Here is a 12,318-nt window from a genome sequence, read left to right as displayed (position 1 = left end):
TGGCACATGATGGCATATATCACATTGGTGGATGTGCAGGTGAACGAGCCTCTGATAGTGTGGCTGATGTTATTAGGCCCTGTGATGGTGTCCCCTGAATAGATATGTGGGCACAGTTGGCAACGGCCTTTGTTGCAAGGATAGGTTCCTGGGTTAGTGTGGTGTGTGGTGTGTGGTTGCTGGTGAGTATTTGCTTCAGGTTGGGGGGCTGTCTGTAGGCAAGGACTGGCCTGTCTCCCAAGATTTGTGAGAGTGATGGGTCATCCTTCAGGATAGGTTGTAGATCCTTGATGATGCGTTGGAGGGGTTTTAGTTGGGGGCTGAAGGTGACGGCTAGTGGCGTTCTGTTATTTTCTTTGTTGGGCCTGTCCTGTAGTAGGTGACTTCTGGGTACTCTTCTGGCTCTGTCAATCTGTTTCTTCACTTCAGCAGGTGGGTACTGTAGTTGTAAGAATGCTTGATAGAGATCTTGTAGGTGTTTGTCTCTGTCTGAGGGGTTGGAGCAAATGCGGTTTTATCGTAGAGCTTGGCTGTAGACAATGGATCGTGTGGTGTGGTCAGGGTGAAAGCTGGAGGCATGTAGGTAGGAATAGCGGTCAGTAGGTTTCCGGTATAGGGTGGTGTTTATGTGACCATCGCTTATTAGCACTGTAGTGTCCAGGAAGTGGATCTCTTGTGTGGACTGGTCCAGGCTGAGGTTGATGGTGGGATGGAAATTGTTGAAATCATGGTGGAATTCCTCAAGGGCTTCTTTTCCATGGGTCCAGATGATGAAGATGTCATCAGTATAGCGCAAGTAGAGTAGGGGCATTAGGGGACGAGAGCTGAGGAAGCGTTGTTCTAAGTCAGCCATAAAAATGTTGGCATACTGTGGGGCCATGCAGGTACCCATAGCAGTGCCACTGATTTGAAGGTATATATTGTCCCCAAACCTTTCCACTATGGCTCTGAACTTCACAGGGACCTGGGAGAACAGCTCAATCAACCTCCCCTCTCCAGACAGCTTTAACCAGGGCTGTACCAGCTAGCTTCTGCTCCCGCATTGGGGGAAAGGGTTCTGAGAACCTAGTGCTACTGTAAACCCTCCTCCCATCTCCAGGCACACTTTTTTCTATTTGGGACCTTGTGCCAGGCACATAACATTAACAAACGCAATAGTTCAAAAATGTACTACCAAATCAAGCCTATATTCAAATTCTTTTGGAACTGCTTTGATGCATTCTTATTTATCATATTAACACCTTTACAAGAAAGAATACAGATAACTATTCTACGTTGTAGCTGCTGTAAAGGCTTAACCATTGATCGTCATACTCACTTAAAATCTGGATTCTCCACTAACCAGCTGTGTTCAGTAAAATTCATCAGATGCTGGATTTGCATAATGATTGTAATATTATTATTTCCTCCTAAAGGTATTATACACTGACATTTGAATAATTTTTACAGTAAAGATTCATCAAGAACCACAAAACAAATATTTAACATTTTAGTGTAACAAATTTATAATATATTATAATTAAGATTATAAATAAGAAATACATTTTTCATTCTTTAAAATCATATTCTCAATGTGAATTTATTTCTTCTATAATTAGAATATTTATAATGTTTGGGGCGGGGCTTAATGGTTACTAACACTAACTTCATTCTCATTTCCTCTTATACAACCATTTTCTTTTTTCCCCTCACTTTTATTACCCTGGTCACTCTCATTTTAAGTACTAAATATTTCACTGGATGACACACCTGAAATTTCTGGTGCTTCTCCAGAGCCCAATGACCCTAGTGACCCAATGCTATTGCAACCACTGCGTACCCAGGCTGAAATGGATGAGTTACTCAGACGAGAGAAGGAAGAACTTGAAGGGAGAGAAAAGGAAATTCACAAAAAGGATGACGAGAAAAGGAAGAGAAAAGAAAAGAAAAGTCAGGAGGAGAAAAAAAAACATGACTATGAAGCCCATCAGAAAGAAGAGGAGGAAATAAGCAGGAGAGAGGAAGAAAAAAGAAGAGCATATGAAGAGGAAGAGCTACAAATTGAAAAGGAAGAAGAAGAAAAAAGAAAGGGAAACGAACTTCCAGAGCAAGAAAGAAAACAACAAAAAAGCGAAGAGGAAGAAGAGGAAGAGGATGAACATATTTTACGAGGTGATGTTTTCAGAATGCCCCCTCGATTCCCAATTCCTGTTCCTCCTGCAGAAATTCCTCCTTTGCCAACTGGATGTTCGATTTCTGACACCACAGTAAGCTGCATTAATGCCAGACTTACACAAATACCACCAATTACTGATCCAGAGCTAACAAGCTTAGAGCTTGAAGGTAAGAAAATGTTTGCTTTATATTATTTTCTTCACCAATTAAAATTTAGCTCTCTCCAAAACCCACAATTTTAATGATAGCAAATTATAATGTAAAATGCTTTATACTACTAGTTTCTTATCACAGAAAGAAATTTAAAGGCATTTTACAACTAAGCCTGAGAAATTATGCAACAAACTAAGCCTAAGAAACAAGCAATAACCTAGAGATTAAAAGTTTTATATTTCATTATCAATGCCCTCAGAAGTTCAGGCCCATCTACTGTATATTAATTTATGATTTCTCTTATTACATTAGCTCTCCAACACTAATGCTTTTGTGCTCCTAAAGATGGTTTCATAATTATAGTAATTTTAGATCTATGGTAATCTAATAAAAGACGTTAGTGCCATGTTGCTACAATCTAACTTGCTTTTCAAAATTTAGATGCTACTAGTGTTGAGATACAAAGAGACATACAGTTGACTTTATTTCCATAAATACATTTTTACTTGTACATTACCTAGTTACCTGACTCAGACCATATAAACTGCAATACATCACTAAGATATATCTATTTTTAAAACTATCTGTCCTAGGGAATACCATTACTTCCATTCCAGATGAAGCGTTCAATGGGATCCCTAATTTGGAAAGGCTTGATCTAAGTAAAAATAATATTACTTCTCCAGGCATAGGTCCACAAGCGTTCAAAGTAAGCATGCATACTCTTTCTAACATCTCTGTCACTGATTTGTGCTTGAAGTAGATCTGGCTGAATACCATAGGGCAAATCATCAGCTGATGTAAATGGTTGTAGCTCCGCTGGAGTCAATGGAGCTATGACAATTTGCACTAGCTAGGGATCTACCCCTATGTAATGAATATATGATTAATCAAATTTTGCCATTTTCAATAAATCATTTTTGCAGTTTTCAGCCAGTTATATAGTCGGTTGAATAAAATTCACTGAAAAAGTTATTTACTGAATAACAATTATATTAATATTTTTCTGGTATTTTATCAGCTTCAGTACTGAGATTTTTACAAATATCTTTTCCATCATCATAAAGTGCTTCTTATATCCTTTTTAGAAACCTCATGTACTTGGACTCTCTTTTAAAGAAAAGTAGTATGGAAAGGGAAGGTTTTGAAAGGTGCTGGCTTGACAGCACAGTGAAGTTCTTCATATGCCTAAAAACACAGAAGTTGCCCCACCAGTGTGCCTCATTGTCTAACGTGGAATGACCACCTCTAATGTTCTTTCTTTAGAACTTGATCAGTCATTAGCCTGCTAACAAGGGTGCCTGAACTGGCATCAGATAATGCAGTGTTTTTCTTTATGGCCTTTATCTTGAAAGGTGCTGAGCACTCTATTTCCAATCTAGCAAAGTACTTAAGTACGTGTTTACCTTTAAGCACGTGATCAATGCCATTGCTGACAATGGGACTACCTATATGCCTAATTAAGGCACATACTTAAGTGTTTTGCTAGATCAGAGCCAGAATACTCAGCATGTTGCAGGATCAAGCTCTACAAGCACACCTGAGTTACGATCTGGATGGTGACCATCAGCTCATTTCACACAGGCCATCTAACTGCCAATAAATGCTAAATACCAATCTGAGCTGGATTTCTAGCCAATAACCTAGAGATGAAAGGCTTTATATTCCACTATCAATGCCCTCAGAAGTTCAAGCCCATCTACTGTACATTAATTTATGATTTCTCTTATTACAGTAGCTCTCCAACACTAATGCTTTTATGCTCCTAAAGATGGTTTCATAATGATAGTAATTGTACATCTATGGTAATCTAACAAAAGACATTAGTGCCACTGTCCCCTTAGTACAAATGAATTTGAGAACATGATTTTGTTTAGTTTAATTCAATAATAACCAAAGTGTAAACCTACATTTTTGTTTGCAAAAACATTAATCCTCTGAATAAGTTGGGAAATAAACTAAACTACTAAAAACAAGATCCTGTTTTCATACAAATGATCTAGGTAACAAAATAGCAGGGAAGATAAATACAGAACATCTGACACACAAGCAGAACTGCCACTAAGTGGAATTTCCTTTATCATTTACATGGAGAATAGGCCTTTGAAGTCTTCCAAGACTAACTTTGCAAAAGATTGAATATCTATGTTACTTATTTAATTAGCAATATACACATATCAGAATTATTTATTAGTACTTCATTGATTGTCCATACTAAAAATCTTCTGATAGTAAGCTGTAGTCGCAAAAAGTGTTGGACCCTGATTTTGGCCTCAATCCAGCGAAGCACTTAAGTACGTATACGTATATAGTCCCATTGGTTTAAACGCCCTACTGAACAGTGGCCTTACACCCCTCACAATTGCACTTGTGGCTCTGTTGTAGAATTTCAACTGTTAGGTGAAATAAAATAGGTCAGAGTTACATTTCCCCCCTTTTTATTATATGAGTTTTTTTAAAAAGATGACATTTTATTATAAAATATCTTAATTTGTATTTGTATTTTATAAAACATACAAAAAAATCTAAAAAACACACTAAAGAATAAAAGGAACATGAGTCATAGCCAAAAAAGGTTCATTTAAAATTGTACCCCCTTCAATGTCCTGTCAGTGGAAAATTTCCCCCAGCTATTGAAAGGTATACTGCCATATTTACTCTTTTGCCTGCAGGAGACTTTTGCCCCTTAGCTCCACAGGATAACTGATGAGACTATGTTTAATGTCAGCCAGGGTAAGCGCTACCATATATAATGGCACCAAGGACTTTCCGATCATTTTTATGTAATCCTTGATGTCCATATAGTTTATCTGATTGACACACACAGTATGAGAGACAATGTGGATGAGGTAATATCTTGTATTGAACCAACTTCTGTTGTTGAAAGAGAAGCTTTTGAGCTTACACACCAGCTCTTCTTCATACGAACAGAACACTGAAGCTTTACAACTTATACATCATTTTAACTCTCAACCTGTGAAAATGCCACGTGCCTCTACTCCTAAGCCAAAAAGTCTGCTGACCTGTAGTGGAACAGTAGCCCTAGAGGCGATTTACTAAGGATTAATAACAGGACTGGGATCCAGTATGGCTGGGATGGTGGCTGGCTGGCGCATGTGAAAGAGGTTGATGAACTAAGTCCAATTCTTGGGCGACAGAAGTTCATATACAAAACATAACCTCACAACTGACACCCTTGTTGGTAGTTTATACTGAAAGGCCAATGGTTCAAGTACTTAGAGAAAGAACTCCTTTCTTACCAAAACACTGGATATTCCACAACAGTGTTGAGACACTACAGCTTCCCAATCTTTACCTGTTCTGTGTAAATGAGACCCAGTTCTCCAGTTTATCAACCTGCTGCTTTTTATGAGTCCTAAACTTACCAGCATCAGCAACAAAATTAACATGGTTAATAAAATGGCAATTACAATTTTAGGTTATTTGACAATATAATTTTACATTTTGTTAACTGAATTCTGATTTCCCCCCTCAATTAAGATCCTGAAAAAGTTAAAACGTTTGTATATGGATGGAAACGCACTAGTACATATTCCTCCTGAATTACCGTCAGCTTTAGAAGAACTTAAAATAAATGAAAACCATCTCCATGCTATTGATGAAGACAGTTTACAAGGTATTTAAGAAGTGAATATTGAGTCAATTAAATTAGATTTGAAACTCAAAATGCACAATAGAATTTTGAGATTTGCATATTAAGCAAAATCTGGAGAATCTGAGACCAATTTTCATCTGCCATTGTAGATGGAAAAAATTCAAGTTAGATGTGAGTAACAGACTGATCCTGCAAAGACTTATACATATGTTGAACTTTACATTCATGAGTAAAGTTAAGCACATGCACACATCTTTGCCAGTCAGAATCTAAATGTATTTTTGTTGGTCATTGCCAATCAAGGCAGCATACTACTGCAAGATTCAAGGATCTTCTGTTTCTAGAGGAGGCAGAGACGTGCTAAATAACAGAAACGTAATCATTAGATTGATAAATAGATCTGTTTTTCCAGATGTCTGTATGGCAACAAAGACGACCTGCATGAAACTTGAGTTTTTAAAATCTGAATTCTCTTGTAATTCTGAGGAATGTCAGTGTTTTTCCCAGCAAAGTCTGTGCTAATGCTCAAGTGCCCTAGGGAAACTGGACTGTGCACTGCACAGGGAGTATGTACCCTATATCCCAATGTTACTGAATTATGTACAGCAGAACCAGTACGGATATTTTTATACTCATGGGACAGGGAACAGGTTTTGACCTCTGTGCATCAAGAAAGCTTAGATGAAATTATTCAACATTTTTGTTTATGAACTTCAATATTTTGTAATTGAGAATGAAGAACATTTTGTCATGAAATGATCATTTTTGTTTACATATAGTTGCCAACATTTAGTTCTTCTGGAATATATCTGGAAGATCAAGTCTACAATATCCATTCCCTAGGAAGGGGGATACAGGATACTCCATGCAGAGTTCTCAACACATAGTAGTACACTGAGGTGGGGCAAGGACCTGTGAACCTTCAAAGGGTGCAAGTAACATGACCACTAAACAAATGAATAACTGGAGTGCTGTGGGAGAATCCTACAGATCTTAGGGCATCTGTGCTGAAGGTCAGCACCAATATATTGCTCCCTGCACCCTCCTGAGGTCTTGAATTACTAAGGACCTTCTGCTGCCATTAGCTCCCTGCACCTGCTTATTTTCCCATTCTGAAAGTACAATATTAAAATAACAATAATCATATGATGGAAATTGCATGGCTCTCCTGGAGGATAATAACAAAGTTATATAATGTGCTGTAAACAAACTTTGTATTCTCAATACATTTCAGTTGCATTTTTCATTATTTAACTATTTACAGTATAGTTTTTGAACATGGTACAGTAATTGGCTGAAATTTTTTCAAATGATTGAAAATAAAAATAATTTTACAACCTATAAATGGGACTATAAAATTGTTTTCTGTGCTAAGACCCATTCAGGCAAATGTTATATTTTCCCATTTTTTGAATGGATTTTAGTAATGTTAAAAATTGTTACAACTCATCTCATGTTTTAATAGGGTACAAGATTCTATATTACTTTATTGAAATTAATTAACAATTATTTTGTTTTCTACAGAATTAAAGAACTTGGTGACCCTAGAATTAGAAGGCAATAAACTTAGTGAAGCAAATGTCAGTCCTTTAGCTCTCCGTCCTTTGAAAAGCCTGTCTTATTTGCGCCTTGGAAGAAATAAATTTAGAACTGTCCCACAAGGTCTTCCCACATCTATTGAGGTAAAAAACCAAAAATCTTTATTTTTCAAGATGTGTTCCTGTTCTTCTTTTGTATGTACTCCTCTACCACTGTACAGCACAGATGATATTGTTATATCTTAATAATTTGTTTCAAGACATATTGTCATTGGTTGCAAAGTCACTATTGCCAGAAATTTACTTATTTACTCATATTATACAAACTCCATCACAAATAGCATCCATCTAAATCTCTGGGCACTGGAAATCCTATGTTTTGACCAACTCTGTTCACATACCTCAACTAGTACCTCATTCTTATTGCAAGTTTGTCATGCCTTTCCTATACTAAATAAACATTTTTATTTTTTCTTGGCAAATTTGTGTCCAGAAAATATGAATTATGTTACAATAGTCTTAGCATTCAATACACCCACACACTCATTGTGCAACTGCAAGCAAGATGCAAAGGTGTTTTAAAAATAATGATTTTATTAATCAGTCTTTCAAAGTAATATATGTTTCCACAAATGAAAAGTATATTAATTTTGAAATATGTTTTTTCCAAAATCAAGTCATGCAATTACTACTACTGAGTTTATTATGCAGATGTGTTCAGGTAATTATTTTGATATCTGGAAAACAGTGGTTTTAGCATGAGAGGCCAATGACACTTAAAAATTAACTTTTTAAATCACAATAGGAAAAAATGTAAATATTGTTTTTCAAATTTTCTTTTTCAAATGTACTTGTAGGAACTATATCTGGAAAATAACCAAATAGAAGAAATTTCAGAAATTTGCTTTAACCATACCAGCAATATTAACATAATTGTGCTGAAACACAACAAATTAGAAGAAAATAGGATAGCGCCTTTGGCTTGGATTAATCAAGAGTAAGTACCAATTTAAGATTTAATTGTTTTGTTATCCAGTACTACTAGAAAACCCTACTGTGAAAGTAATATTTGTACCGTGTAACGAGGCTCCTCCTATCCCCACAAAAAATATATATATAAGCTCTGTTTTAAAAATCCATGGATACCATGATAATATCACCCTTACATTAACAAATTCAATTACCTTTCTATCCACATTATAATTTATCACAATCTAAGTAATATATAATATAACTTTTAAAATAATATTGTGATATCATGGGTCAGTTCCACTCAGAAACCAAGAGAACATTTAATTAAATCTCAAGTAAGGTGGATTGATTTAAATCAAAGCTATTTAAATCACCAATTTTAATCATGATGTAAATCAGCAATCTGCAGCATTCTGGACACTTTGGTTTTTACTAATCTTATTTGAATCATGTTTTGCATTTGTACTTTTTAGGGTTTTTTTTTTTTTTAAAGAAAGATGGATTTTCATTGGTAACCATTAATATATGTTGATTTGCAACTAAATATACACTTTACACTAAATTAAGTGCTTTTTCGGGGCTCAGCAGGAGGATACACTATATCTACACACTTTTATATAGGATTACCTTATATTTAATCAGATTCTTAATTTTAATATTTTTCATTATGCTAGAAAATGGCAAATAATGCATTTCTTATTTAATAGACTGTGATTAATTTTTTAAATTGTAGTTTGTGTCAATTTCTGTTTGGATAGAAGTTAAAATTCAATTAAAATGCAAAAATAGCATTTTACTTTCCTTAATTAAATAAAACTATCTTAAAAGTGAAGAATACATAAGACAAAAACATTTACCAAAACTTTTTTATAGTATTTAAAACTAACTGATTTATTAAACAAAGCAAATGTTATGTGTAGATAATTAAATGAACTGATTGTTTCTGGTCACCATGTCCTTCAATATTTTAGAACTAGTAGATCTCATCCTCTCACATCTAGTTATTATTCATAGACTGGAAGAGAAAACAATCTTTCCTGCTTTTTTAATTGCCAATTGGCTTCTTAACTTTGAATGAATTAGTCATTGAACTGAATTAGTTGAAGAAACTGAAATGAAGAAAATATTCTCTCTCCACCTGCTGAAGAGGCTACTGCTGTCAGAAGCTGTTAAAAAATAGAATACCAATTGAAATGTATTAAATATTTTTGGATGTTTTCTACATTTTCAAATATATTGATTTCAATTACGACACAGAATACAAAGTGTACAGTGCTCACTTTATATTTATTTTTGATTACAAATATTTGCACTGTAAAAAAACAAAAGAAATAGTATTTTTCAATTCACCTAATACAAGTACTGTAGTGCACTCTCTTTATCATGAAAGTTGAACTTACAAATGTAGAATTATGTACAAAAAAATTCCATTCAAAAAAACCCAAACAATGTCAAACTTTAGAGCCTAAAAGTCCACTCAATCCTACTTCAGCCAATCGCTCAGACAAACAAGTTTGGTTAAAATTTGCAGGCGATAATGCTGCCCCTTCTTGTTTACAATGTCACCTGAAAGTGAGAACAGGCTTCACATGGCACTTTTGTAGCCGGCGTTGCAAGGTATTTACGTGTCAGATATGCTAAACATTCAGATGCCCCTTCATTCTTCGGCCACCATTCAAGAGGACATACTTCCATGCTGGTTTTCTATTATTGTTTACCAGTGTGATTAATTGTGATTACTTTTTTTAAGATTAATTTTTTTAATCAATTGACAGCCCTGGCATTAACATAAGTTGTCAATTTCAAATTTAATTTTCAGTAGATTTATTTTTAAAAAATAAACCTGTACTTAATGTGAATAAAAAAATCCAATATCATTTTTTTATCTACCCTGATCTCAAGGCTAAATATTATGTTTTGTTCAGAGTCAAAATTAATACCAATAATAAAAAAGAAACAGTGTATTACAAAGAAATACTGTACATCTCATATCTTCCTAGCCAAATTCCTTATTAGCTAAATAATCACAGGTGTTGATCACATCAGTCAATCCACATTAAAAATGGTGATTAAAATAGAACTTTTCCTCTCCTCATCTCTGACAATAAAGTTCTGTCTGAAGCTGGGTTGCTATTTTCTGCTCACCTGCATCCCCTACCTTACCTTTAAAAAGAAACAGAAATCACAAGAAGTAGTAAGAGTTAACAGACAGGGTCACGACAATACATGAAAGATATACAGTAACTGGGTGATATTACTTTTTGAAGAAAAGATGCTTATCTTTAGGTACTTAGGTCTGATCCTGCAGCACTTAGTCATATAAGCAGTCCCACTGAAGACAAATTTAAAATCAAACTTTATCTCAGTGTCAATGGGACACTGAATTAAGTGAAGCAAATGGGACTACTCACGTGTGTAAGGGTTGTTGGATCAGGCCCATTTTAGTGCCACCTTGGCCAACGAGTATTAGTCATAAAAAATGCAAACCATCTAGATAAGAGCTATGGGAAAAGAGCTGTTAACAGTAAAGAAAAAATGGTGTTCTCTAGCATACTAGTCTATTTCAAATCTGAGATGCTTATCAAGCACAAATTAGTCCCTGGGGTTTCCTATCTCTGTACTCATATTACTAGATTTTCCCCCCTCTCAACAAAAGCGTAAGAATAGTTCTTGAATGAGAAGTTATGACTTACATTTTTGCTCCTCTGATCTTTTTTCCTGAAATAATGATGTCTCTGCCCACACACCATAAAATGAATTTCTTTCTATTAACAGAAACCTCTCTCACAGAAAAAATATTTTCCCATACTTAAGCATCTGGACTTCTTGCCACCAACTGAATGTTATTTTGTATGGAGTCCAATGTAAACTATATAGTATACTGTATTATTTACATGTCCCTTTTTGTTTCCTTTAATGCAGGAATTTGGAATCTATTGATCTTTCTTACAATAAGTTATATCACGTTCCCTCCTATCTGCCAAAATCTTTACTGCATCTCGTACTTATAGGAAACCAGATTGAGAGAATACCAGGATATGTGTTTGGTCACATGAAGCCAGGGCTGGAATATCTCTACCTTTCTTTTAACAAACTTAACAATGATGGAATAGATCCAGTGTCATTCTATGGAGCTTATCTGTCTTTGAGAGAGTTATTTTTGGATCACAATGAATTGAAGTTTGTACCATTTGGAATCACAGAAATGAAGGCATTAAGCTTTCTGAGGCTGAACAACAACAAAATACGGTATTTACCAATTCTGCTGTGTTAACTGAGAATATAAAAAGGGATTTTAAAATATATTAACTTCCTACTCTACATTTTCCATAAACCATACATTTTAAATATTGTTAGAAGGGACTGAATCCTGAATTCCCTATTGCAATATTTTCCAAAACCATATACAAAAAAGAAGTGTGGTTTAAATCTCTCAATACTGTTTTTAAAAAGTGTACAACTCTGAGGTATCAGTATTCCCCAAGTACTCAACTTGTTAAAGATTTGGGGTCAAATCCCCAGCTACAGCTGTGCTCTGCTTGCCACAGCAGAGGAAAGTGGGGGAAAAGGTGGCTTTAAGTCACCTTTCTGCTTTTCTGATACTAAGGCTGACCGGAGGCCCAAACTAGCTGCCGACATAACTTGTAGCAGTCTAAGGGCTGGTCTAATTTATGCTGTGTGGAGCAGACTCCTGCTCATGCAACCAAGGATTACCAGAGTGCAGCACTTTCTAGAAACATCTCCTCCAGCCCTGTTACACTCCCTATGCAGCAGGGAAGCAGGTGATCTCAAAGTGGCTACACCAACTTTCTGTCAACTTTGCCAGGGGAATCCTCAAGTGCTCCTTTAGGGCACTTTTTCAGCTGGTTTGCATTGGCTGAACAG

At 35.4% G+C, this 12,318-nt stretch overlaps 2 protein-coding genes across 3 annotated transcripts in view; one reads left to right on the top strand and one right to left on the bottom strand.

The window, feature by feature from the left end:
• Positions 1-12,318, bottom strand: part of CENPP (centromere protein P) — a 331,014-nt gene that overhangs the window by 114,969 nt on the left and 203,727 nt on the right. The window lies entirely within an intron of this gene.
• The window catches only part of ECM2 (extracellular matrix protein 2), a 31,991-nt gene that overhangs the window by 17,415 nt on the left and 2,258 nt on the right, over positions 1-12,318 (top strand). For both annotated transcript variants that reach the window (XM_077823083.1, XM_077823082.1), the window contains exons 3-8: positions 1,774-2,322; positions 2,901-3,016; positions 5,809-5,944; positions 7,448-7,605; positions 8,319-8,458; positions 11,356-11,682. In XM_077823083.1, the coding sequence (XP_077679209.1) occupies positions 1,774-2,322; positions 2,901-3,016; positions 5,809-5,944; positions 7,448-7,605; positions 8,319-8,458; positions 11,356-11,682 (1,426 nt within the window). The remainder of the gene's footprint in view (positions 1-1,773; positions 2,323-2,900; positions 3,017-5,808; positions 5,945-7,447; positions 7,606-8,318; positions 8,459-11,355; positions 11,683-12,318) is intronic.

This window comes from Eretmochelys imbricata, chromosome 7 (assembly GCF_965152235.1).
Source record: "Eretmochelys imbricata isolate rEreImb1 chromosome 7, rEreImb1.hap1, whole genome shotgun sequence".
Taxonomy (NCBI): domain Eukaryota; kingdom Metazoa; phylum Chordata; order Testudines; family Cheloniidae; genus Eretmochelys; species Eretmochelys imbricata.
The sequence above is the reverse complement of the archived record's forward strand: the minus strand, read 5'-3'. Positions and strand labels throughout refer to the sequence as shown.